This window comes from Bos indicus x Bos taurus, chromosome 29 (genome assembly GCF_003369695.1).
Source record: "Bos indicus x Bos taurus breed Angus x Brahman F1 hybrid chromosome 29, Bos_hybrid_MaternalHap_v2.0, whole genome shotgun sequence".
Lineage (NCBI taxonomy): Eukaryota > Metazoa > Chordata > Mammalia > Artiodactyla > Bovidae > Bos > Bos indicus x Bos taurus.
Window position 1 is genome coordinate 24727964 of NC_040104.1, and position 26170 is coordinate 24754133.

The window sequence follows — 26170 nt, forward strand, 5'->3', positions numbered from 1 at the left end:
CTAGCTTCACCCAGGGCCTGTCATAGAGTAAACACAGCAAATATTTGTTAAATAATTATTGAATAAAGGATTTAGTAAATAAATAAGTCAGTGAATTTTTAGTTCAAGCCTGTGATAAATCTCTATTTAACAGATTTAGATCACTTATCTTTAAGTTTATTACTTTACTGATTTCATCAGAAAAATCAACTACAGAATGTATGCTTCATGAAAAAGTTCTTCATGCAGTTTCCTTTCCTTGCCCTCTTAAAGCCCCAAGTACAAGACTTCTGCCTGCTCTGTGCCTTTAACCTACTTTGACGGGATGCTCCCTCTCCTCCCTCATTGCAATTTTCCACTGATTATAGATAGACGACATGTCCCTTTAGGGCAAGGCCATATAAGATTTACTTTTATATTCCTAAATGCTTCACAATATATATTTTACTAATTTAGTTATACATCCGCATTTTTAATTATTATAATATATGACATTTATTTATTGGGGATGCATTTTCTATTTAATAATGTTATGTTTAAGTTGTTGCTATAGTTTCTGTCCCCCTAAAACCCATAGGTTTAACCCTAATTCCTAATGTGATGGTATTTGAAGGTAGAGAGTTTGGGAGGTGATTAGGTCACGAGAGTGGAGCCTTAATGAGTGGGATTAGTGCCCTTATAATACAGACCCCAGAGAGCTCCCTTGCCTTCCTGCCACATGAGAAGACAGGAATAAGACGGCCATCTATGAACAAGGAAGTAGAGTCTCACCAGACACAACCTTCTAGCACCTTGATCTTGGCCTTCACATCCTCATGAACTGTGAGGAATAAATTTCTGTTGATTATAAGGCACTCGATTAATGATATTTTGTTATAGCAGATTGAATGGACTGAGAGAAAAGTACAACTTCCATACAATGAATTTCACACATCTTAATTCACCTGTCAGTGAGTTTGGCAAATCAATCACCTATGTAACCCACATCCTCAAGAGATTTTGAAAGTTTCCATCATTTCAGAAATTCCCTCTCAGCCCCTCCCAGGCTATCCCCTCTGCCTCCAGAGGCAACTACTCTTCTTTATCATTAAATATCAGTTTTTTTAACCTGTTCATGAACTTCATATAAAGTATACACTCTTGTGGAAGTCTTCTTCTCAATATAATAATTTGAGAAACAGTCGTGTTTATTCTGTCCCCTTTATTGCTGAATAGAAGTCCATTGTACAGACATGTCACAGTTTGTTTACCCACTCTTCATTTGATGGGCATTTGGATTGTTTCCAGTTTGAGGCAACATTTCTCCCATGCCAACTGGGCCTGATGTTAATCTGTCAGTAGAGGGCTCTGGAGGGACAAGTAGGATTTACCGCCATCTCTTCCAGGTCCCGTGTCCTTCCTTCCATCCAGCTCCTCACGCACAGGACACCCACTGGCACTCTGGAGTTTTTATGTTATTCCCAGCCACTGAAGTTTCCCAGCAATTGCTGTGGCCTCACAGCTGGATTCCCAAGGTGTTCAGCAACATTCTGTCTCCCTAACAATACATTAATACCACAGACTAGGTGGCTTCAACCAGAGAACTTCATTCCTCACAAGTCTGCAGGCTGGAAAGTCCAGGACCAAATTGCAAACCAACTTGGTCCCTGGTGGGAGCTCTCTTCTTGGTCAGTGGATGGACACCATCTTGTTGTGTCTTTACAGGAGAAAGAGAAAGCTAGCTCTCTGACGTCTCTAACATTATAAGGATCCTAATCCTTCCAGCCCAGGCTTCCACACTTATGACCTCATTTAACCTTATTTACTTCTTTGATCTGAACAGCTCCATTAGGAGTTGGGCTTCAACATAGAAATTGGGGAGGGGGGACACATTCAGTCCGAAGCACTGCCCTTTCCACGGCTGGCTTCCAGGGAGCTCAGAGGCCTTCTAACCCTGCCCCATGTGTGCTGCCTTAAGGTGAGTTCACAGGAAACCGCAGCTGCATGCCCAGTGAGTTCAACTGCACCCCTGAGTGGTTCCATACCAAGCTTCATGGGTACAGGGGGGACATCTTACTTGTCAGCTTTGGATTGGGACACCAGCAATCTTTATCAGCCTTCCCATGGGCTACAGGCTTCCCAACAAGATCAAAACCTCAGCTTTCTGTATTTCTTAATCTCTTAGTAGTTAATCCTACAACCAGTTAATAATACCTTGTTTGAAAATTTCCCCTTATAAATCACTAACTGGTTTCTGGACACTCACTTACAGAAGTAGACTCTCTGTCCTGCTCTCTGCTCACTAATATTTCTGCAAGTGAGCTAGTTAAAATAAGAGGCTATGAGGAAACATTCACAAGCGAGGAGGCTCTATGTCTTCATTTAGGCTTCAAATAAGACCAGAAAATATAAACTAGCAGGAAACAGTGCTGGAGGGAGCTCCGAATGGCACAGAAAGAAGCTGGTTCATAGATGGGTTTCTAAGAGGTGCTGAGAAATGAACAGGAGATCAAGGTGGCAGTTTCTGGAGCAGGATTCCACCATCCAGTCCTCCTAGGGCTGTGTCCATGCCCCACACAGAGAGCACCGAGGACAGGCCAGGGGACTAGACCCCACGACAGTGAAGGGGACAGGACACAACTGCAGGGAGTGAGAAGGCCTGACTGAGAAGGGCCTGGAAATGGCCCCCATGTCACCAGAGGGGCCTGGAGAGGGAGCGGGTCTGATTAGGGAAGGCTGGAGAGGGCGTCTGTCCTGAATGATGCTGAGATTGTGTGCCAGAACCAAACACACAGACACAGGCTCAGCCTTCACGTCGGTGTCCAGCCATCAGTCCTGGAACTAACAGGATGTCCTTATACCAAGAATGACACACAGTCTCAGTATTCCATCTCTTGAGCATTTATTAGATCTGCTGCCTTCTGAGGACAGAGAACTCTCTAGGTCAGCATCCCTGCCCTTGGGGACTCACATCCCCATCTCCTGAGCAGAGGGAGAGGCAGCTCAGTACTTGTCAGGCAGACCAGCAGGTCTGAAGTGGTTGGGGTCTTTGCCGCTCCGGCCCCATTCGTTGGCATCCTGGTCGGCCCTCGAGTCCTCCTGACCCTGGCCACTGGTCGTACCCTTAAACAGAGGGTCTGTGAATCTCTGAATATTTTCTCTGGCATCACTGGAAAGGAGGAGGGCAGGGAGGGGATTAATCCAGGACTATGAGCCACAGCCTCACCCCTCCCATCTCTCCTCTTTCCAAGGGATCAATGACTCTGAGAGGAGCCAAGGAAAGAGGGGCTACAACCCTGCGGTCCCCAGGCACTACCACCTCAGCACAAGTCCCCTGTATGTTGGGTGAACAGCACCCATAGAGGGAGGGTGGAGAGTCGCCGGTCTCACCAGCCTTGCTCTGCTCTTCAGCCCCTCAGACCTCACACTGGGCTCTGGAGGGTATTTAATAGTAGGAGGGCCCACAGCCCTACTGGAAAGTTCTCCAAGGCTTAGCCTCTCCAGGTTGTCCTAAGCAGCCAAGCTCTGCTCACCCATCCCCGCATCCCCAGGGACCCTGGTACCTGATCACTTTAGCAGCCCAGGCACCCCCCGGTCCTCTTTGGGCAGCGTCATAGTTTCCGCGGGCGTGGAAGTATTTGTCTGCACCCTTGTAGTTGGCTTCTCTCATGTCAGAGTAGGCTCTCCACATGTCTTTAGCCCCTGGAAAGCAAAGCACATGGAGTAAGGATTATCAGGGGAGAGAAAATGGTAACACAGCTTACAGAAGAATCAAGGAATGAAACATCTTCCACCAACTCGGTTTCAGCCTGTGGTCATAGCACCACGGATGCCGTAGGGTGAGAAGAGCATTCCTTATGCCCAGTTGCCTGCTCCTGGTACTGGAATGAGAGTCATTGGGGTGGGGTAGGGGAGGGGCTACAGTTGTGGGACCTGTTTGTCTGACCCCTGTGATGCTGTCTCTGCTGCATCTCAATGAGGGCTCTACCTGATATGTTTAAGGACAGAGAGAGTTATTACAGGACAGGATTCCTCAACAGCATTCTATTGAAATTTGAGACCAGGTACATTGTTGCTGTTCAGGGCTGTCCTGGATATTTTAACATGTCTAGCAGCATCCTTGACCTCTCAAACTATTCCCCAGTGTGACAACCGAAAATGCACCCAAACATCACCAAACGTCCCCAGGACACAAAGTTGCCCTGGGTCCAGAACCACTGTTGTAGACAAAGCTGCATAGGATAAGCTCCAGGGCATGTGGGTGAGTGAGGAGGTGACATGTGAGACAGATTCTGAGAAAGGGGCAGACATACAGCTCCTCTGCTCTGACACCTAAGAAATGTGTTTCTGCCTCAAGAAAGGATCAACTGTGACTTGATTCCCCTGCCTGTTAGGTGAGTGAACGGAATCCTGAGAACTCTCCAGTGGACAGTACTGATGATGTGGGCTGCTTGAGGCAGTGGGTCTTTTCCTCAGCCTGGCTGCACTTTCCAATCATCTGGGGAGACACTGAAAATCCCCTGAGCCCTCACAGCCCAAGCCAATCACCTCCCCATCTCTGGGCTGGTCTCAGGCAGCAATAGTTTTCATGGCCCCCCAGGTGACTCCAAACTGCAGCCAAGATTGCTCAGCCCCCAGCTTGAGGAAGTGGTGCTGGGAGAAGTCTACTCGGTGAGAGCCTTGGCCTCAAACACAGCTGGGTTCCCATCTCTGTCCTGCCACCTGCTGACGGGCACTCAGTCCCTGGGCGATGGACTCGGATGCTCTAAGCCTCGGTTTTCTCCCCTTTCGGTGGAGGAAGATGCCCCCTCAAGGAGGTTTTCTGCAGGTAAGTAGGTGACCAACTGTCCCAGCTTGACCAGAACTGCCCCTGTCTTCGTGGAACTGGCCCAGTTAGTGCTGCTAGTGTCCTGGAAAACTCCCCAGCCCTGGGCAGAGCAAGAGAGTGGGTCACTTGATTTGTGTGAAAGGGCTGAGTTCCTGGTGGAGGCTTTCATATGATATTAGGTGCCCCCCCCCATCCCACACATACACACACCTTTATTTTTTGTAAGTTTAACAGCTAGGAAAGGGTAGGAAATAGACTAAAGCAGGGACGGTGTCACCGAGTATAGGAAGGACCGACAAGGTGTTCTGAAGGTCTCTGAATTGTCCAACTAGGAAATGGAAGGAAGGAAGAGAGGAAGGGAGGGAGGGAGGGGCAGGGATGGAAAGACAGGAGAGGAGAACAGATGGACCGCTTTCACCCTACTTCGTGCAATTGGTCTGAGGGAAAGTTCGTTCCATTTCAGAATTCTTTTGTGTCTTCCACTCAAACTGCTATTTCAGCTGGAAATGATGCGTGTTCTTTCTCTAGTACCTGATGGACATAAATCCTGTGCTTTTCAAACTCTCTGAAAAAAGCTCCCCCAACACCTGGCACATTCTACCACATACGGGAACACCTCCTAGGACCGCAGCTCCAACCCTCAGGGGTGTTTAGGGTGAAGCCTAGAGGCCCAAGAATGCCATTGCCCCTCCATTGGCCTTACCTTCATAAGCCTCACCAAAGAAGGACATCCACTGGCTGTGGACTCCCAGCACCAAGGAGCAGAGAATGAGGCCTGTGAAGAGCTTCATTGTGCTGAAAGGAGAGGAGAGGGTCAGGGAGACACGGACAAGCCTCGCACCTCCTCCGCCTGGGGTTTGTATGTCGAGGAGAGCCTGGCTGTTCATCTCTACTAGACTCAGTAGTCCTACTAGGCACACTGCAGTAGGACCTTACTCGCAGCCTCAGGCCCTCAATTCTGAATCCACCAGCCCTGAACCCAAGACTGTCTAAGAGGTCAACCAGATGGCTTTGATGCAAGAAGAGGACCGTTGGGTCCAAGCTATGTCTTACTAAAGCAGCCTTTCGTTAATCAAAAAGCATTTCCCATGAACCACTCTGCCAGGACTGACCATATATAGGGGAAAGAGAAATCAGAAAAATTATGTTTTAAAGTAAGAGTTTTCAAAGAAATGGCTCCTTGAAGTGGTTCCTCACCTGATCCCCAGTGGAGGAGAGCACTGGTCCGTGCCTGCTGCGGAGAGGTGGCTGTATTTATTCTGAGCCATCCCTGGGAGGGTCAGGGGTGAGGAGAACAGCTGGTCTGGCGCCCGGGGAGAGTCCCTGCAGGTCATTTCTCCTACATATCTGCAAAGGGTGACTTACCGGACACCAATGGCTGTCCTCATCCACAGGTCATTTCCCTAGTTGTGCAAGCCTGAGAAAATGATGGAGGCCTGATCTGCCTGGTGGCCACTATCGGGAAGACGGCTGTCCTGTCAGCAGTGGAGAGACTGAGGCGGGGACCCTGGGCTGCGGCGCTCCAAGATGGCGGCCTCCAGGCTGCTGGAAGGTGTGTGGTTAGGGATGACGCCTCCAGCCTGGACCTTGCTTTCCTGGTCATTTCCTCAGGATGGTCCCTGCTAGAAACTAAATCCTTTGAGTTCATGTCCAAAGCCCTTGAGTTTCAAAACCGACAGACCAGCCCCAGGGAACCTCATGGGTGCCCTGAGCTCCTTCCACTGCTCCGGCGCCAGTGCTGAGTTGTCAGTTCCAGGGCACAGAAAGCCCTCTCAGTCTCTCAGCCATGCATTTCATAACAGTCAACACTTACTAATGATTTTTTTTAAGTATAATAAAATAAGAGAACCTTTTCAACTTGATAAAGGTTAAGTCAATAATCTATAGCAGCAGTTGTCACAGTGTATTCTCTGCAAACCTGAGGATCTCTTACGACCCTTTCAGGGGGAGTCTATGATATCAGAACTATTTTCACAATAATATTCAACAGTAATAATCTTTTCCTTTTTCATTCTCATTTTCTCATGAATGTACTGGGTGTGAAACGTTTATTGATACACTTTTAGATTTCTGCATTCAACTGACCTTTAAGAAACTACGACTTGTCAAGTTTTGGTATCATATCAAAGAATAGCTTGAATTATCTTAAAACTCTGTTAAAATGCTCTGCCCTTTTCCATCTATGTTTCTGTGTAAGGTTGAATTTTTTTCACCTTACTTGGGTTCATACTTCAACCCAAATAATGTATTATGACAGATTGAGTGCAGGGTCAGATGTGAGAACCCAGATATCTTTGATTAAGTCAGATTTTTTTTTTAATTTTTAATGTAAACTTACTATATTTGTTATCATTTTTTTGTTTTGGAAAAAGATTGTTTTCATTAAAATATATTATTTATGTTAACATAATGGATTTATTATCTTTATTTATTTGACCATTTATTAGACACTCTGCAAATAGTTTTTCATAAATTAACTTTTTATGAAGTTTTCATAAAACTTCATAATATCATGAATGATATATTATTGTGTTTCAATATTCTTTAACATTTTTTTCATTCTAGTGTGATAAATCCTGATAGAGTCTCCATAAATAAAAGTTCTTTGAGGTCTTCAATAATTTTTAAGAGTATGATGGGACCCTAAGGCCAAACAGTTTGAGAATCATTGCTCTACAGCAAATATTATGTGTAAAAAAAAAACCTTCAGGTGCATTCTCAAGAAGGCCAAGGATAAGACATGGATTCCTCTTCAGATCAACTAATTTCACATTCTCCTGGAGGACCCACTGCTAAGACAAGAAACAGGAGGAGGGTAAGAAATGGAAGAGAAGAAATGAAACCATCATTATTTCAAGATGATACAACCTTTTACATAGAAAATCCATCAGCATAAAGTGGACAGAGGAGGCTGGTGGGCCACAGTCCACGGGGTTGCAAAGACTTGAATATGACTGAACACGTGTGCATAACAAAACCTTTCAGAGAATTCAGTGAGATTGCCATGTTTCACATAAAAAAATCAATTGTATTTCTCTACACTAATTTTTAACAGCTAAAAAATACAACACAAAATAGCATCAAAGCATTAACTATCTAAGCAAAAAGCTTTAAAAATACACCAATATTTATAGAACAAATTTAAGTTTGTTAAGGGATAAAAAGTGGAGATGTGGGAATGTCATGTTCATGGAGAGGATGTTAGTAAAGATGTCAGTTCTCCTTGGGTTAATATATAAATTCAGTTCAGTGCTAATCAAAAATTCCCAGGGGAATTTTTTTAGGAACCCAACAGATTTATTCTTTATGGATGAATGAAGGGCCATGAATAATGATGCCAATTAAAAAATAAGAGCCGAGAGGGGACATGCCCTAGTCTCTGAGTTGCATGAGCTTGAGATTTAGCCCAAGTGGGGAGACAATTCTGAATGCTGTGTCTGTGTCTTCAGGTCAGAGGGCATCCCTGGGGCCGTGAGAACTGAGAGCTGTTTGTATTGCCAGTTACGTTCAAAATAGGCATCAGGGAAGGGGATCCTCACAGCTTTAAAGATCCTTCTCCCCCCGGGTCTGGATGAAATAATTTCACATCAAGTAATGGGTGCCCACGGAGAAGTGTGTGCACCATCCCCTGCTTCACCATCCTAAGGGGAATGTTAAAATGGTGTTGGGCCACACCTGGGGATGATTCACGCGAGATGGGACCGAGAAGGTGAGGACCCAGTAGGCATGCTCTTTCATCCTCCCTGCACCAGTGCGAGCAGTGTGGCCAGCACTCTGTGGTGTCCAGGAACAGGTTTGTTACTTGAGGTAGGGAGCAGGCTAGGGAAAGAGGGGTGTGAATAGTGAATGGGACACACTGGGGAGTGAAGGTTTCCCTGGGATGGATACAAGCAGGAGGTGGAGGAGTTAGAGAGTGTACTGTCTGGGTTGTGATTGTGGAGAGGCAGGCTGGGGGCAAAAATGTGTAAAAGTTGAGAAAAAAGGAGGCACTTGTACTTATCTGATGAGAACTCTAGAACATAGCAGAACCTGCCATGGAGAGGTCACTAGATTCTTGACCACTCTGCAGAGGAGGAAGAATGGACTGCTGGGTTGACTGAGACTAGAGACAGTTAGGTCAAAGAAGCGAGATTCCAGGGATTTTAACATGACAAAGCAAGCCAAGCAAGGCTCCAACATCCACTGGCAAGGGCCTCATACAGTCTGGCTCATTTAATGGCAGCAGGAGGCCTGAGTCATTCCAAGGGTGCCTCAGAAGTTGTGTTAATTGCATTATTCTGTTCTGTATCTGTGTTTTTGATGCTTTCACATTCTGGGGACTCCCCGACCCTGGAGGGACTGCTTTTTCCAGAGGTAGCCAATTCTTAGAGATCAGTAAAGTAACCTGTAATAGTAAACTAACCTGTGAGTGAGCCTTTTCTATGGAAACCAACCAAGTCAGTCATACCTCAACCACCTCCTTTAAGGGGCTCTCACACTCTGGGTGTCTATCTACCTGCCCTAATTGCTCCAGAGCCAGGTAGTAGACAACCAGAAACCAGCCCCTATGCCAAGAGCCAGCTGGAGGTGTTCAAACTAGCTAACCCTGCTCACCCTGCTTCACTGTTCTTCCCACAGAAACCGCAATAAAGCCATTTGCTCATGCTTTCCCCCACTCTTTCTGTCCCCTGACCTCTGGGTGCTTTCTCATGTGGTCACCTTCTTCCCACTTGGCATGGTGTGCCCCCTTCTTCAGGGATCTGTAACACACTCTTTTTAGTGGCAGCTGCCTTCTGATCTGTTGGCCTTACCATACCCAAATATTCATTGGAAGGACTGCTGCTGAAGCTGAAGCTCCAATACTTTGGCCACTTGATGCGAAGAGCCAACTCATTAGAAAAGATCCTGATGCTGGGAAAGATTGAAGTCAGGAGGAGAAGGGGATGACAGAAGATGAGATGGTTGGATGGCATCACTGACTCAACGGACATGAGTTTGAGCAAACTCTGGGAGATGGTGAAGGACAGGGAAGCCTGGCATGCTGCAGTCCATGGGGTTGCAAAGAGTTGGACATGACTGAACAACAATAAACCATACCTGAATAATAATAATAAAATCTATGTTTTAAAACAAAAAACTTACTGTTACAAGTATTTCAAACAGGAAAAAGGGCCAAAATGTTGAAAATAGGAAAAAAAAAGAAAAGAAATAACAAAAAACCCTGCACACATCATCAGTGGAAAGGGAAACCTCTTGAGTCAGCCAGGCAGGAAGCCTGGTTGAAAGAGGATGAGATGTTAGCCCTGAGGCCTTAAAGGAAGTCAGGTCTCACTGGAGATGGGATGGGGTTAGGGTGAAGGTCTGAGCAAACACAAAGTATTTCCTTGCCTCAGTGATGATTCCCTGTCTGTCTGAGGACTCCCACAGGATTAGAGGTGGGGAAAGGGACAGTCCTAGGGGAAGTTGGGAACCAGATTTGGCAGATGCTGTAGCCAACTGGACCACAGGAAGCCATGGGCTATTTTTCCTTGATCTTGAGACCCTCTCCCTTGTCCAAATGCTGCTAATTCCAGGCCTTTCTCAAGTGTACACGTCCTGGAGGTGGACACCTCTGTGTGCCAAGAAGGGCAGGTATGCCAAGCAGAAGCTCATGTCATCATTGCCCCTAGTCTTTCTTTGAGTGACACCTGTCCCAGCTTCTCTTCCGACCTGGAGTCTCCTTGCTGCAAGTTCCTCATCCCTGGGAGTAACTGTTGGCTAGTTTGAACACTTTCAGCTGACTCTTGGCATAGGGGCTGGTTCTTGGCGTAGGAGCCTGGAGCTCCTGAAGCAGGCCGGGGGCTTCGGAAAAGTGGGGGCTCTACTTTGGGCAGTGTGCCCATCTAGCAAGTCTACCAAGCATGCACTGCTGCGGGTATGAAAAGACACTTTGTGCAAGAGAGATGTGAGTCTCTGTTTAGGCTGAGAATCAACTTGGTCCAAAGTAAATTTCAGAGCCAATCACTTGGAACTGGATGTACTTTTTTGTTTATTGAACCACTGTGTTGTAAATCATGTTTCCAGAAGAAAGACTAAGGGAAACCAGGGAGTTCCAGGATATTAGGACACAGGGAGCTAAACAAGTATTTTGCTAATTAATCATATTGTGGCAGATTCTTCCAGTAAATGTAAAAGTTCGACTTTGTTCAATCATAATCAGTATATGTCATGTTAGATTTTCCTGGCAATGAATATAGAAGAGACAGGAGTCTCTTTTTGAAATAACATTTTTATTGTTCATCTAGAATTAAAATTTTTCTATTTTATAAAATTGAAAAACATGTTTAATAACCTAGATATTTGAAGAGACTAGCAAGTACAGAAGGTTTAATATGATTCATAAGATGTACTTAGTGTTAAACACTTGAAACTTAAACTAAAAATAAGATGAATTATTGGGACTTAAAAAATTTCCCCTCTCATCACTTATGTGTGAAATCTAAACTATGACACAAATGAATTTATTTACAAAATATAAATGGACTCACAGATATAGAAAAGAAACCTAGTTACCAAAGGAGAAAGAGGGGTGGGGGGAAGGGATAAATTAGGAGTTTGGGATTAGCAGATACACACTACTATATTTGGGGTTTCCCTGTTGGCTCAGTGGTAAGGAAGATCCCCTGGAGAAGGAAATGGCAACCCACTCCAGAATAATTGCTTGGGGAGTCCCATGGACGGAGGAGCCTGGCAGTGTATAGTCCACGAGGTAGCAGAGTTGGACATAACTTGGTGAATAAACAACAACAACTACTATATATAAAATAAACAACAAGGTCCTACTGTATAGCACAGGGAACCATATTCAATATCCCATAATAAACCATAATGGAAAAGAATACAAAAAAGATTGTATATATATGCATAAAAAAAATATACATATGTATATAACAGAATCATGTTGCTATATACCAGAAATTAATGCAATATTGTAAATCAACTCTACTTCAATAAAAACAACAACATCAAAATTTCCCCTCCCCAAATGAGTTCTTGATTTCACCAGTACTGCACAATTCCATAAGAGATTTGGGGTTTTGAATTGTCAGTAACTCAGTACTCCCTTTTGCAAGTGTTTAAAAAGAAAGAAAATAAAGTATCTTAAAACACAATCAGAGCCTTTTTTGTACGTTGTATGAAGAGACAGCATCAGTTGCTGACTCTCAGCGTGGCCTGTTGCTGATGGTGGGCTGGTGACATAATCCCAGCATGTTCCTCAATACCTATCCTTTATCTTGACCCATTCCATCAGTTAGAGACCAGGAGGCTTCAGAAGAGCAATAGCCTCAACCAGCAGCAGCCTTTGGGGGAAGAGACTCAGAATTAAGTACAGACAGGTTCGAATGGGAAGTTCCTGGTGCCTGGAAAAAGCAGATTCTATGCTAGTAGGAACGTGTTCTCTCTTCATGAGAGTTTGTGGGCTTGGCAAGAAGGGACGCACACCAAACAGAATTAGGAGTCCATATCCTTAATTAAATCGGTGGTCTTTTTACATGTGTAATGGTGAGCTTGCTAAGCAGAAGAAACAGGAAGAAAATAATTTCCCCCATCTTCCCTACTGCAGTAATGGAGAGCCCGCTGGCTGGAGGAAATAAAGGGGCAGTTTCCTCTAGCAGCTGAGCTATTCTTCATTTTATGAATTTTAAGGCAGACAGGATGGGAATGAGTAATGAAGTTAGCATCTGAGGACTGTTGTTCCTTGGGAGGAGATAATTTTATGGTGATTAGTGACACCTTGCCTTCCCTTTTCTTTCACTATACTTTTTGTACATAATCTTTCCCTTTTATTAATTGGAATCTAACTGATTTTATAATCAAATAAATAAGAGCTTTCTCTCTATGCATGTATAATCATTTCCCCCAATTACAAGTCTCATTTTCATGAAGGCATAGCCTGGATCTGGTTATTTCTTGTCCCCTCTCCCTGCAACATGTGCCCAACATCTAGCGTAGTGGCTGTTGCATTGAAGGTTGGATGAATGAATAAAAGAATGAACATGTCATTGTAGAAATTCTAAAAACCCAGAATAAGATGAACATTTACCACTACCTAGAAGCACAGATATTGTTTGATGTGCAAATTCCTAGGTTCTGTTTCACACTGAGAGAATGTCTTTTAACAAACATGGGATCATATTCTATTTCACTTTTTTCCCCTTAGATGTTAATTATGCTTCTCCAGGTCAGTAAACACTCTTCCACAGTATGAGTATCTGACAGAGTGGAAGTCATTCTAGGTGTGCCCAAATCCATGGCTTGGCTCTTAATGCTGCTTCCAAGCCCAGGTGGCTGGGTTTTAGGGTCTGTGATGGGAACTCTGTGTCACAATCTGTACTGGGAAGGTATACTGGTGTTTTGTAATGAGGCTTTCTATCAGAGATAAGCATGGGAAATGGAAAGGGCAAAGTTCTGGTTTCTGCTGTCTGAAGCTGAGGTCGCTGTGTCCAGTGGTGTTCTCCCAAACCAAATCATCCAGCCTGGAATTACTGTAACTTATCTTTCATATTTTTAAGAGGTACACCACTCCTCAGAAGAGAGCATTGCTCAGGTATGGGGGCAAGGGGCTGGAGTAGAAAGAGCATTGACCAAGGCATTGTGTGTATACTTGGTTTTGGTACTTGAGTGAGCCATTTATAGTCTCTAAAGCTTCTCTATGGCTTCCCTGGTGGCTCAGAGGATAAAGCGTCTGCCTGCAATGCAGGAGACCCAGGTTCGATCCCTGGGTTGGGAAGATCCCATGGAGAAGGAAATGGCAACCCACTCCAGTATTCTTGCCTGGAGAATCCCATGGACAGAGGATCCTGGCGGGCTACAGTCCACGGGGTCGCAAAGAGTTGGACATGACTGAGCGACTTCACACACACACACACACACACACATACACAAAGCTTCTCCATAGAAAGAAGTTTGGAAGTGGACTGTTTCATTTTTAAATAATTTATTGGAGGATAGGTGATTTACAACGTTGTGTTAGTTTCAGGTGTACGGTAAAGTGAATCAGTCACACATACATCCACTCTTTAAAAGATTCTTTCCCCATATAGGTCATTACAGAGTACTGAGGTGAGTTCCCTGTGTTACGTGTGTGTGTGTGTGTGTGCGAAGTACCTTGAGTCATGTCTGATGCTTTATGACCCCATGGACTGTAGCCCACTATGCTCCTCTGTCCATGGGATTCTCCAGACAAGAATACTGGAGTGCGTTGCTCTGCTCTCCTCCAGGGGATCTTCCTGACCCAAGGATCTAACCACGTCTCTTATGTCTCCTGCATTGGCAGGAGGGTTCTTTACCACGAGCGCCACCTGGCAAGCCCGTGCTATTAATAAGTCCTTATTAGTTATCCATTTCATATACAGTAGTGTTTATATGTCAGTCCCAGTCTCCCAATTTATCCCTCCCCACCTCTATCCCTGGGCTTCCCTAGTAGCTCAGCTGGTAAAGAATCTGCCTGCAGGACAGGAGACCCTATTTTGATTCCAAGGTCAGGAAGACCCCCTGGAGAAGGGACAGACTATCCACTCCAGTATTCTTGGGCTTCCCTGGTGGCTTAGACAGTAAAGAACCCACCTGCAACGTGGCAGACCTGGGTTCGATCCCTGGGTTGGAAAGATCCCCTGGGGTAGCAAATGGCAACCCACTCCAGTATTCTTGTCTGGAGAATCCCATGGACGGAGGAACCTGGTGGGCTACAGTCTGCGGGGTCACAGAGTCGGACACAACTGAGCGACTAAGCACGCATGCACCTCTACCCCGTGGTAACCATAAGTTTGTTTTCTACATCTGTAACTCTATTTCTGTTTTGTAGATAAGTTTATTTCTATGGAAGTGGATTTTTTCTTAATGAGTAAAGGAGAGACATTCCCAGGAGATCTGGTATACATGTGAGAAAGAATGAATTGACTGTGACTCTAAAAAAGATGAATTCATAGATAAACAAAGCACCCTTGTCCTAAGGAGAAAATTGGGATCTCCTTCCCAGTAATCAGAGATCTCAAAAGGTAGAAACACCTGGCCGATTAGACCTATGGACACCAAGCTTGAATACTGTGTGTCAGTTTGAAAGACCAGCTTCTTACTTATAAATGTTTCATGTGTTGGGAGTATACCTTACCTACCCTCACTGATCTCTGTTTTCTATCTTCCTCCTCTGTTGCTCCATTCTCTCTAGAACAATGGTCCCCCATCTTTTTGGCACCAGGGACCAGTTTCATGAAAGACAATTTTTCCGTGGACCAGGGCAGGGTGGTGGTGGTTTCAGGATAATTCAAGCGTATTACATTTATCATGCACTTTATTTCTATTTTTGTTACATCAGCTCCACCTCAGATGATGAGGCATTAGATCCCAGAGGATGGAGAACCCCTGCTCTAGAACTTCTGTTAATAGGAGGAGGGGGAGATCAGAAAGGCATCCCCACTGTTTCATTTTACAGTCCTTTTGCACTTTGGGGGATGGGAGGTGGTTTCCTATGAGCTCATAAGTATCTGCCTTCCATGGCACGGCACCTCCATCAGCCCAAAGCAATAAATGATCCTGGCCTGCTGTCACTGAACAGTTGTCTAAACTGCTATTTCCTTTACCCCTGTTCTCCCGTCCCTGTTTTCACATCACAAAAACTATGCGCTCCTTGAGCAAAGAGCCTCAGACCTCTTTACACTCTTCCTACCCTTCCTCTGAGCCCTGGGCAAGAAGGCTCTGTGGAGAGTACTCCCCTTTATTTTTGCCTGTTTCCTTTCCCCATTACAAAATCCTGAAACTTGCCTTCCCCATGTCGATTCTGCTTTATTGTCACCGTCTTCCATGGGGCACACCTCCTGCAATCCTGAACGATAGAATTGGAAAGAAGGGGCTCCATCCTTTTTTCTCCTTCACTGTCATTTCCACAGATTTTACTCCCCATGTACTTTGGAGTGTTTTCTCCTAAGTCCTAGTCTTTCCTACTCTCTCTCCAGCTTTACCAATGTTATCTACATAAGTGATTTCCAAAACAGGGAGATTTGACATAGGCATTCCTAAAGTCTACCCCAAACTTGCTGAATCAGAACCTTCAAGATTCTGGCCCAGGAATCTGCATACTTAAAATGCTCACAGGATGCTTCTGAAATAGACAATCCAATTAGCAATGTTTGGGGACAAAGTATGTCTCCATTATATTTGCTGCTATCAGCATGTTATCTCATGTTATCTCATGTCACTCACAATGCCCATTTCTACATATTTGCTGCCAATACTCTTTAAAAATTTTTTTATTTATTTTTAATTGATTGATGATTGGTTTGCAATATTGCTTTGATTTCTGTCATTCATCGACATGAATTAACCATAGGTGTACCTATGTCCCCCCCTCTTGAGTCTCCCTCCCACCTCCTGCCCATCCCCACCCCCTAGGTTATTACAGAGCCCCAGTTTGAGTTCCCTGAGTCACACAGCAAATTCCCATTGGCTATCTATTTACATATGTTGATGTATTTACTTCTATGCTACTCTCTCCATTTATCTCGCCCTCTCCCTCTTCTTCCCCACCCTTGTCCATAAGTCTGTTCTCCGTGTCTGAGTCTCCATTGCTGCTCTGTGAAGATTCATCAGTACCATCCTTCTAGATTCCATATATATGTGTCAATATATGATATTTGTTTTTTTCTTTCTGACTTACTTCACTCTGTATAATAGGCTCTAGGTTCATTCACCTCATTAGAACTGACTCAAATGCATTCCTTTTTATTGCTGCCAACACTCTTAATGACATTGATTGTACTGAACCTTCCCACATCCTGAAATCTAAGATCTTGCTCTAGCCAAAATCCCAATATGCAAATATCCGGGAGAAAGAATGTTCAGATGAAAAGAACCAAGCCCTTAGGGTGAAATGTGCGTGGAGGGCTTAAAGATTAAAAGACTAGTGTGGTGGACAGAGGGAAGCAAGTGAGAGGAGAGACCTAAGTCATGAGGTGTGAGTGAGACAGAGCAGAAAGCCATTGCAGGGCTTTGGCTTCAGCTGTGGGTGAAACCAAGATCCTCTTGAGCAGAGAGACACATGATTGGTCTTGTTTTTTAAGTCTGGTTGCTATATTGAGGAACAAGGGTGGAAATATGGAAGCCAGTTAGGGTTTCATCACAATAATCCAGTTGATGGTGCAGAATAATAGGATGAAACTGGAGAGTGTTTGCTTTCTGGATATATATTTTGACAGTAAGTTCAGCCATCCAAATAGGCTGGGATTTCACTACATATACACAATGTCCATATTCATCTCTAAATGACTGATCCTATACCATGTGTATCTTTGTTTCAAAGCTTTTCCATTCTTCCTAACTTCCAAACTCCACCTTCACATGACCTCTACCAGTCTCCTCTTTCATAAACTCATTGATTTAGTCAATAAAAACAAACTTGTTATGGGGGTGGTGCTGCACTAAGTGTTAGAGATACAGCAGATGGCCAGGAAGGCAGACCTAGGTCCCTACCCCTAGGTTTTGTGCTCTGCTGCCAAACTCAGAAATGCAAATAGGCAGAGAGTGATGAGCGATGGGTAAAGGACAGGTGTTCCTGGTTTTCCTCAGTTCTCTGTCCTCCATCTCAAAATACATCTTCCTCATCCTCTCTCCTTTCCTTTCATTATCAGAGAAAGATCTGCTTCTACTACACCAGGGCAACCACATCCTTAGTGGTCCTAACGGAGTCTTGGATCTTGGCATATATGTTATGCCCATCTTTCACTTTCAGTCACCCTCCCTTTTAATGCTCTCCCTCTATCCTTTAACCCTCCCTAATCTTTATTTTATTCTTTGATCATGCATGGGCAGAGCCTGATGGGATGCCGTCTATGGGGTCACACAGAGTCGGACATGACTGAACTGACTTAGCAGCAGCAGCAGCAGCAGTGGGACCTTAGTTCCCCAACCAGAGATTGATCCCATGCTCCCCTGAAGTGGAAACACAGGGTCTTAACCCCTGGACCACCAGTAAGGCCCACTCCCTCATCTTCAAGTGATTCCTCCTTTGACATTTGCATGCATTAATTCATTCAGTAACTCAGCAAGTATTTAATGAGTGGTGATATCCCACTCCCCACTTACTTCAGGTCTGTACTTTGGCAACTGAATGTGCTCAGAGAAAAACACACAACCACGGTGACAAGTCTCACTTTCAATTCATGGTCATTAACCTCGAGCTGCCTTGCAATCCACTACACTTCCTAGCTCGTTCCCTGTGCCATCTCCTAGACGTCTCCTAGACCTCTATCCTGAACTTTCAATACCTCCTCCTCCATTCTCCTCTTAGTTGATGACTTTGCTCCCTATTTCACTGAAAAATGGAAGTGATTGGAAATAAACTTCCACAAGCTTCCACCACTGAACACACTGATCTACCTGCATTTATTCCCAGATACTTGGCTGTCTCTTCTGCATATAATGTGTGTGGTGTGTGTTCATATCACTATCTAAGGCCAAACTTGGATCCTGAAGAAAACAGTGACACCCATTTCCAATGAGTGATCAAGTCACATTAAATATTAATATCCATTCAAAAATTTTACTGCTAGCATAGTTTCGTATTATGAGGGTGATAGAAAGTGAAGGCAATATAAACAAACATCCATTTGACATGCCTGTGTGTGTTTCAATAATTGCATCATCTATAACTTCAGACCATTGTTTACAACCGTCTGTATACAGAATTTCCAGTGCAGGTAGAAAAGACTGTCACCCAGCTCCCTGAATTTGGACAGAGATGAATCTTAGATGTGTATTTTTTCTACTTATTCTGTCACCAACATTCCTGTATACTTGATTATGCAAAATTATTTATATAATCTTTAACAAATCTTTTAATTTTTACAATTTATAGGCATATTTGTCGCAATACACAAAGAAAACAGGATTCATGTCCAAGTTTCTAAAGTATTAGTGTAGATTTCGCACAAGACACCCACTAATGGGCTCTTTAATTTTTAAATAATTAGGCAATTGCTGTTTTGCCTTCTATTGTATAGGTATCCTTGATAGATTGTTAAACAGATTTTCAAATATTTCTGATATTATCTGTAAAAAATTAGCTATTTTTAGTTACTTTTTATTTATTTAAAAGATTAATATGTTTTCTCTTGTAAAATAATTAAGATACTTGATATTCAAAATTTCACTACCCCTGACCCTCCAAAAAACTACTGCTTTCCAACCAATACACTGTCAGGGATGGATTAGATTTAAATACTGAGAGATGTCACTATTTGTATTATATACATATTTACTGATTGCTGCTGCTGCTAAGTCGCTTTAGTCGTGTCCGACTCTGTGCGACCCCATGGACGGCAGCCCACCAGGCTCCCCCGTCCCTGGGATTCTCCAGGCAAGAACACTGGAGTGGGTTGCCATTTCCTTCTCCAATGCATGAAAGTGAAAAGTGAAAGTGAAGTCACTCAGTCGTGTCCGACTCTGTGCGATCCCATGGACGGCAGCCTACCAGTCTCCTCCGTCCGTGGGATTTTCCAGGTAAGAGTCCTGGAGTGGGGTGCCATTGCCTTCTCCGATTTACTGATTACTACAGTATAAACATTATGGGGCTAGGGACATTCAGCACATATAGGAACAACTCAGAAAGTACCTGTAAAATGAATAAAGTCATGAAAGAGTACCTGTTATTCACCAAAGAGCGTGATAAGCACTATAGGTATAAACATGATGAGACAGACATGGTTTCTGTTAATTTAAGTTTAAATTGGTCCTTGGAAGATGTTTTTAAAAATAGTCACATAAGGCAACTGGACTTTTAAATTGTTTGCGTTTCCTGTACTTTTTAATCTCCAAAAAAGAAGTCAGCTGTGTTGTCTTAACTGATGATTTGTTGCCCTGATAACAACATTATTATGGATGTCATTGACAATCTTTGGTCCTAAGTGGTATAAATACATATAAGAAATCTTTGTGAAGTCAAAAGAAATTCTTGGCATGTCTCTCTTCTCCCAGATGCTAGATTTTTTAATTCAAACCAAGTTTAAGACTCTGTCTTTCACTTACATTAGCAAACAATGACAAGATAACATTTAATTAAACAGGCATAGAGTTGAGAGTCAAAAAAAGTAGTATTTGCTGGCCAGTTCAAAAAAACCCCTTGTGGCTAAGATGGTAAAGCAGCTGCCTGCAATGCGGGCGACCCAAGCTCGATCCCTGGGTTGGGAAGATCCCCTGGAGAAGGAAATGGCAACCCACTCCAGAACTCTTGTCTGGAGAATCCCATGGACAGAGGAGCCTGGAAGGCTACAGTCCATGGGGTCGCAAAGCATCAGACACGACTGAGCGACTTCACTTTCACTTTCTTTCAAAACAATCCAGCAAAGAAAAAAAGAGTCAACTTCCTTTGGTTTCAGGTTTTGTTTGTTTGCTCTGTCTTTAGACAACATAGAACAATGTCAACTTGACTGAGCTACAGTCTCCAGAATTCTCTTTAGAGAATGTTTCTGGTAAGGATGAAGCACAAGCAACATTTTCTTTTGAGAGCTGAAGGCTCTGTTCATACACGTACAGGCCTCATCGGCCAGGATGACACTGCTGATATTTTTGACTCACAGTGACAAGAGGGCAGACGGTGACACCCCAAGCCCCAGCCAGGAAAATGCAGCAGACAAAGAGCTGTCCTCCACCAACCCCAGACAGGGAGCCTGGCCCTTCCCCAGTTGGGCTGCCACGTTCCGTAACCGCTGCTACCTCCCTCTGTGTCCTGTTATGGGCTTCTTAGAGATTACATACTAGCCCCTTGCACCAAACACTCTCACTCCCACTCCGAGGCATCTCCAGGATTGGCTTGGGGAAGCACAAACTCCTCTCTACCAGGATTGCCCCTATCTCGGATCCAGCTTAGATAATATACCTCTTGTCTTCGAGGCTGAGAGGGATTTCAATCGCCTTGGAGCCAAGAGCTCAGCACAGGCACTCAGGGTGGTGGAAGGAGCCCAGACCACCCATGCGATTTGGTGGGGCTGATCTGTCCGTTTTGAGGCTCAAGGGCTTTGGACATGAGCTCAAAGGGTTTAATTTCTGACACACCTTCTGTCTGGCTCATCAGGGACCATGCTGAGGGAATGACCAGGAAAATAACAAGGTCTAGGCTGGAAGAGCATCCTCTAATCACATACCTTCCAACCGCCAAGGGGCCTCCATCCTGGAGCTCCACACCCTTCATGTCCAGATGACCCTGCCTCAGCGCTTCTACCCCTGACAACAGATACCAGGCAGATCAGGCCTCCCTCATTTCCTCAGGCTTGCACAACCAGGGAAATGACCTGTGGATGAGGACAACCATCGGTGTCCAGTAAGTCACCCTTTGCAGATATGTAAGAGAAATGACCTGCAAGGACTTTCCCCGGGCACCAGTCCAGCTGTTCTCCTCACGCCCGACCTCCCAGGGATGGCTCAGTATAAATATAGCCACCACTCCACAGCAGGCAGGGACCAGCCGCTCTGATCCACTGGGGATCAGGTGAGAAACCACTTCAAGGAGCCATTTCTTTGAAAACATTTGCTTTAAAACATAACTCTTCTGATTTCTATTTCTCCAATACACGGTCAGTGCTGGCAGAGTGGCACAAGGGAAATGCTTTTTGATTACGACAGGCTGCTTTAGTAAGACACAGCTTGGACTCAACTGTCCTCTTCTTCCATCAAAGCCATCTGGGTGACCTCTTAGACAGTCTTGGGTTCAGGGCTGGTGGGTTCAGAATTGAGGGCCTGCGGCTGCGAGTAAGGTCCTATTGCAGTGTGTCCTAGTAGGACCACTGAGAGTTTAGTAGAGATGAACAGCCAGGCTCTCCTCAACATACAAACCCCAGGCGGAGGGGGTGCGAGGCTTGTCCGTGTCTCCCTGACCCTCTCCTCTCCTTTCAGCACAATGAAGCTCTTCACAGGCCTCATTCTCTGCTCCTTGGTGCTGGGAGTCCACAGCCAGTGGATGTCCTTCTTTGGTGAGGCTTATGAAGGTAAGGCCGATGGAGGGGCAATGGCATTCTTGGGCCTCTAGGCTTCACCCTAAACACCCCTGAGGGTTGGAGCTGCGGTCCTAGGAGGTGTTCCCCTATATGGTAGAATGTGCCAGGTGTTGGGGGAGCTTTTTTCAGAGAGTTTGAAAAGCACAAGATTTATGTCCATCAGGTACTAGAGAAAGAACGCGCATCATTTCCAGCTGAAATAGCAGTTTGAGTGGAAGACACAAAAGAATTCTGAAATGGAACGAACTTTCCCTCAGACCAATTGCACGAAGTAGGGTGAAAGCGGTCCATCTGTTCTCCTCTCCTGTTTCCATCCCTGCCCCTCCCTCCCTCCCTTCCTCTCTTCCTTCCTTCCATTTCCTAGTTGGACAATTCAGAGACCTTCAGAACACCTTGTCGGTCCTTCCTATACTCAGTGACACCGTCCCTGCTTTAGTCTATTTCCTACCCTTTCCGAGCTGTTAAACTTACAAAAAATAAAGGTGTGTGTATGTGTGGGATGGGGGGGGGCACCTAATATCATATGAAAGCCTCCACCAGGAACTCAGCCCTTTCACACAAATCAAGTGACCCACTCTCTTGCTCTGCCCAGGGCTGGGGAGTTTTCCAGGACACTAGCAGCACTAACTGGGCCAGGTCCACGAAGACAGGGGCAGTTCTGATCAAGCTGGGACAGTTGGTCACCTACTTACCTGCAGAAAACCTCCTTGAGGGGGCATCTTCCTCCACCGAAAGGGGAGAAAACCGAGGCTTAGAGCATCCGAGTCCATCGCCCAGGGACTGAGTGCCCATCAGCAGGTGGCAGGACAGAGGTGGGAACCCAGCTGTGTTTGAGGCCAAGGCTCTCACCGAGTAGACTTCTCCCAGCACCACTTCCTCAAGCTGGGGGCTGAGCAATCTTGGCTGCAGTTTGGAGTCACCTGGGGGGCCATGAAAACTATTGCTGCCTGAGACCAGCCCAGAGATGGGGAGGTGATTGGCTTGGGCTGTGAGGGCTCAGGGGATTTTCAGTGTCTCCCCAGATGATTGGAAAGTGCAGCCAGGCTGAGGAAAAGACCCACTGCCTCAAGCAGCCCACATCATCAGTACCGTCCACTGGAGAGTTCTCAGGATTCCGTTCACTCACCTAATAGGCAGGGGAATCAAGTCACAGTTGATCCTTTCATGAGGCAGAAACACATTTCTTAGGTGTCAGAGCAGAGGAGCTGTATGTCTGCCCCTTTCTCAGAATCTGTCTCGCATGTCACCTCCTCACTCACCCACGTGCCCTGGAGCTTATCCTATGCAGCTTTCTCTACAACAGTGGTTCTGGACCCAGGGCAACTTTGTGTCCTGGGGACGTTTGGTGATGTTTGGGTGCATTTTCGGTTGTCACACTGGGGAATAGTTTGAGAGGTCAAGGATGCTGCTAGACATGTTATAATATCCAGGACAGCCCTGAACAGCAACAATGTACCTGGTCTCAAATTTCAACAGAATGCTGTTGAGGAATCCTGTCCTGTAATAACTCTCTGTCCTTAAACATATCAGGTAGAGCCCTCATTGAGATGCAGCAGAGACAGCATCACAGGGGTCAGACAAACAGGTCCCACAACTGTAGCCCCTCCCCTACCCCACCCCAATGACTCTCATTCCAGTACCAGGAGCAGGCAACTGGGCATAAGGAATGCTCTTCTCATACGGCATCCGTGGTGCTATGACCACAGGCTGAAACCGAGTCAGTGGAAGATGTTTCATTCCTTGATTCTTCTGTAAGCTGTGTCACCGTTTTCTCTCCCCTGATAATCCTTGCTCCATATGCTTTGCTTTCCAGGGGCTAAAGACATGTGGAGAGCCTACTCTGACATGAGAGAAGCCAACTACAAGGATGCAGACAAATACTTCCACGCCCGCGGAAACTATGACGCTGCCCGAAGGGGACCGGGGGGTGCCTGGGCTGCTAAAGTGATCAGGTACCAGGGTCCCTGGGGATGCAGGGATGGGTGAGCAGAGCTTGGCTGCTTAGGACAACCTGGAGGGGCCAAGCCCTGGAGAACTTTCCTGTAGTCTGTGGGCCCTCCTTCTCTTACCCACCCTCCTGCTCTGTGCCCAGTGTGAGGTCTGAGGGGCTGAAGAGCAGAGCAACTTGGTGAGACAGGCGACTCTCTACCCTCCCTCTATGGGTGCTGTTCACTCAGCACAGGGCTGAGGTGGGCTGAGCCCAGGGAGCCTCAGGGTTGTAGCCCCTCTTTCCTTGGCTCCTCTCAGAGTCATTGATCCCTTGGAAAGAGGAGAGATGGGAGGGGTGAGGCTGTGGCTCATAGTCCTGGATTAATCCCCTCCCTGCCCTCCTCCTTTCCAGTGATGCCAGAGAAAATATTCAGAGATTCACAGACCCTCTGTTTAAGGGTACGACCAGTGGCCAGGGTCAGGAGGACTCGAGGGCCGACCAGGCTGCCAACGAATGGGGCCGGAGCGGCAAAGACCCCAACCACTTCAGACCTGCTGGCCTGCCTGACAAGTACTGAGCTGCCTCTCTCTCTGCTCAGGGGATGGCGAAGTGAGTCCCCAAGGGCAGGGATGCTGACCTAGAGAGTTCTCTGTCCTCAGAAGGCAGCAGATCTAATAAATGCTCAAGAGATGGAATACTGAGACTGTGTGTCATTCTTTGGTATAAGGACAGCCTGTTAGTTCCAGGACTGATGGCCGGACACCAACGTGAAGGCTGAGCCTGTGCTTGTGTGTTTGGTTCTGGGATAGAATCTCAGCATCATTCAGGACAGACGCCCTCTCCAGCCTTCCCTAATCAGACCCACTCCCTCCCCAGGCCCCTCTGGTTACACGGGGGCCATTTCCAGGCCCTTCTCAGTCAGTCCTTCTCACTCCCTGCAGTTGTGTCCTGTCCCCTTCTCTGTCCCCAAGTCTAGTCCCCAAAGTTTGTCATCAGAGCTCTCTGTGTGGGGTCAAGGGACACTGTCCTAGAAGGTGGGACTGTAGAATTCTCTTGGGACTAAGCTATGAGTCACACATCACTTCCCTCCAAACAGGGAAAGAGTGAGACAGAACTCTGTCTCCCCAGGAACTGAGACAGGTACCCAGAGGTGCCCAATAAATGTTTGTGGAACTGCACATGTTGATGGAAGCTGGAGTCTTCGAGTCAGACTCGGGAAAAAGGCCTGCTGGCACCATATGGACAGTTAAAGCTCTGTGGAGGACAAGCCTGTGACCACAGGGCCCCAGGAATCCCTGGCGACCTGGACCCTGCCCTGTGCCCACATGAGCCCGTTGAGCCCTGGGACTCTCAGGACCCCATTTCTCCTCCTGAGTAAGCCTGTGCTGGGAGAGCACTGGCCATCACGCTGCGCTCCTCAGTGGCCGGGGCCTGACTCTGGCACATGCCTGGGCAGCCCCATCCCCATTTCTTCCACCCCAGTCACTGTGTTGCTGCCTCAGGCCTCTCTGTGTCCCGACTCTCCACTGCCCAGCCGGTTGCATCCTGACCCAGGGATCTTATCCTGACCTTATCCCCAGGGATCTCTTCCCAAATCAAGAAGGCACATTTGCTTTGGGAAGACGAGTCCCATGACACCTGTCCTGGAAACTGCATCTTAGACTCCAATTATTTCTCATCAACACCAGAGCCTACCCCTGACTCAACTGTTAACTGGTCTCAGCTCATTTAACCTAAGAAATCATTCTCAGATGAGTTTCCCTTACCTTTATCCTCACTATATTTGGGTCAAACAAAATACTATTTTCACTTCTAGAGCGAATGTCAGCTATATGGATACACACTTCCAATGCAGTTTAAGAGAAGCCTCCTCAGAAGCACAGACCAATGGCGAGCCAAACTCTGGGATGTGGGAAGCTGAGGCATAGTAATTATAGAGGCCGTCATTTTCTTTCATTGTAAATGTTCTAACTCTGTGTGCGTTATTTGATTTACCACAAAGGCTTTGCAGGTCTCAGTTGAAGAAATGAGGCTTGGAGGTAAGTGATCTGGACTTGCTCCAGGTCACACCTGTAGTAGGTGAGCAGCCAGGACTGCAGGCTGGTGTGGCTGACTCCAGGAGAGCAGGGATGTGTTGTCAAGACCGAGAGGTTCAGAGGCGGGAACTCTCTCCTCCCCGGATCTCCAGAGTGAGAGCCCTTGTGCCCAAGAGATGCCTGACTGGTTACAGACACACCACAGCTTGTTCTCATCATGTGAACATTGCCTCGCAGAGTCCTTACCCTCAGTAACTGCTTCCTGAATAAATTCCCACATTGAAAACCCTGACTTCAATCCATGTCACTCTTCATTTCACTCTGGCACCTTTTCCTCTTCTTCTTTATCGTCAAACCTGAGAGTCTGCCCACTTGCATGTTCTGCTCCCTCTTCTGACTCACACTAGAACCCCACCAG

The 26170-nt window shown here is 45.9% G+C and overlaps 2 protein-coding genes and 1 non-coding gene across 5 annotated transcripts; 2 read left to right on the top strand and 1 right to left on the bottom strand.

The window, feature by feature from the left end:
• Positions 1 to 2837: 2837 nt before the first annotated feature.
• LOC113885872 (serum amyloid A protein-like) lies at positions 2838 to 6071 on the bottom strand. Its single transcript, XM_027531633.1, has 4 exons — positions 5984 to 6071; positions 5490 to 5581; positions 3522 to 3660; positions 2838 to 3127 (listed from the first exon to the last, which is right to left on the bottom strand). Exons 1-4 carry the CDS (start codon positions 6052 to 6054, stop codon positions 2962 to 2964), a joined length of 468 nt encoding a protein of 155 aa, XP_027387434.1. The 5' UTR covers positions 6055 to 6071; the 3' UTR covers positions 2838 to 2961.
• Positions 6072 to 13242: 7171 nt separating this feature from the next.
• LOC113885873 (serum amyloid A protein) lies at positions 13243 to 24417 on the top strand. 3 transcript variants are annotated; one of them, XM_027531636.1, is made up of 4 exons: positions 13243 to 13352; positions 21686 to 21777; positions 23600 to 23738; positions 24128 to 24417. In XM_027531636.1, exons 2-4 carry the CDS (start codon positions 21690 to 21692, stop codon positions 24291 to 24293), a joined length of 393 nt encoding a protein of 130 aa, XP_027387437.1. In that variant the 5' UTR covers positions 13243 to 13352; positions 21686 to 21689; the 3' UTR covers positions 24294 to 24417. The 3 variants fall into 3 exon arrangements, with proteins under 3 accessions (XP_027387437.1, XP_027387436.1, XP_027387435.1); XM_027531635.1 differs by lacking the exon at positions 13243 to 13352 and adding an exon at positions 21076 to 21113; XM_027531634.1 differs by lacking the exon at positions 13243 to 13352 and adding an exon at positions 21120 to 21281.
• On the top strand, positions 13464 to 13535 carry TRNAC-GCA. Its single transcript has one exon. It is a non-coding gene; the product is annotated as a tRNA-Cys (tRNA).
• Positions 24418 to 26170: the final 1753 nt, after the last annotated feature.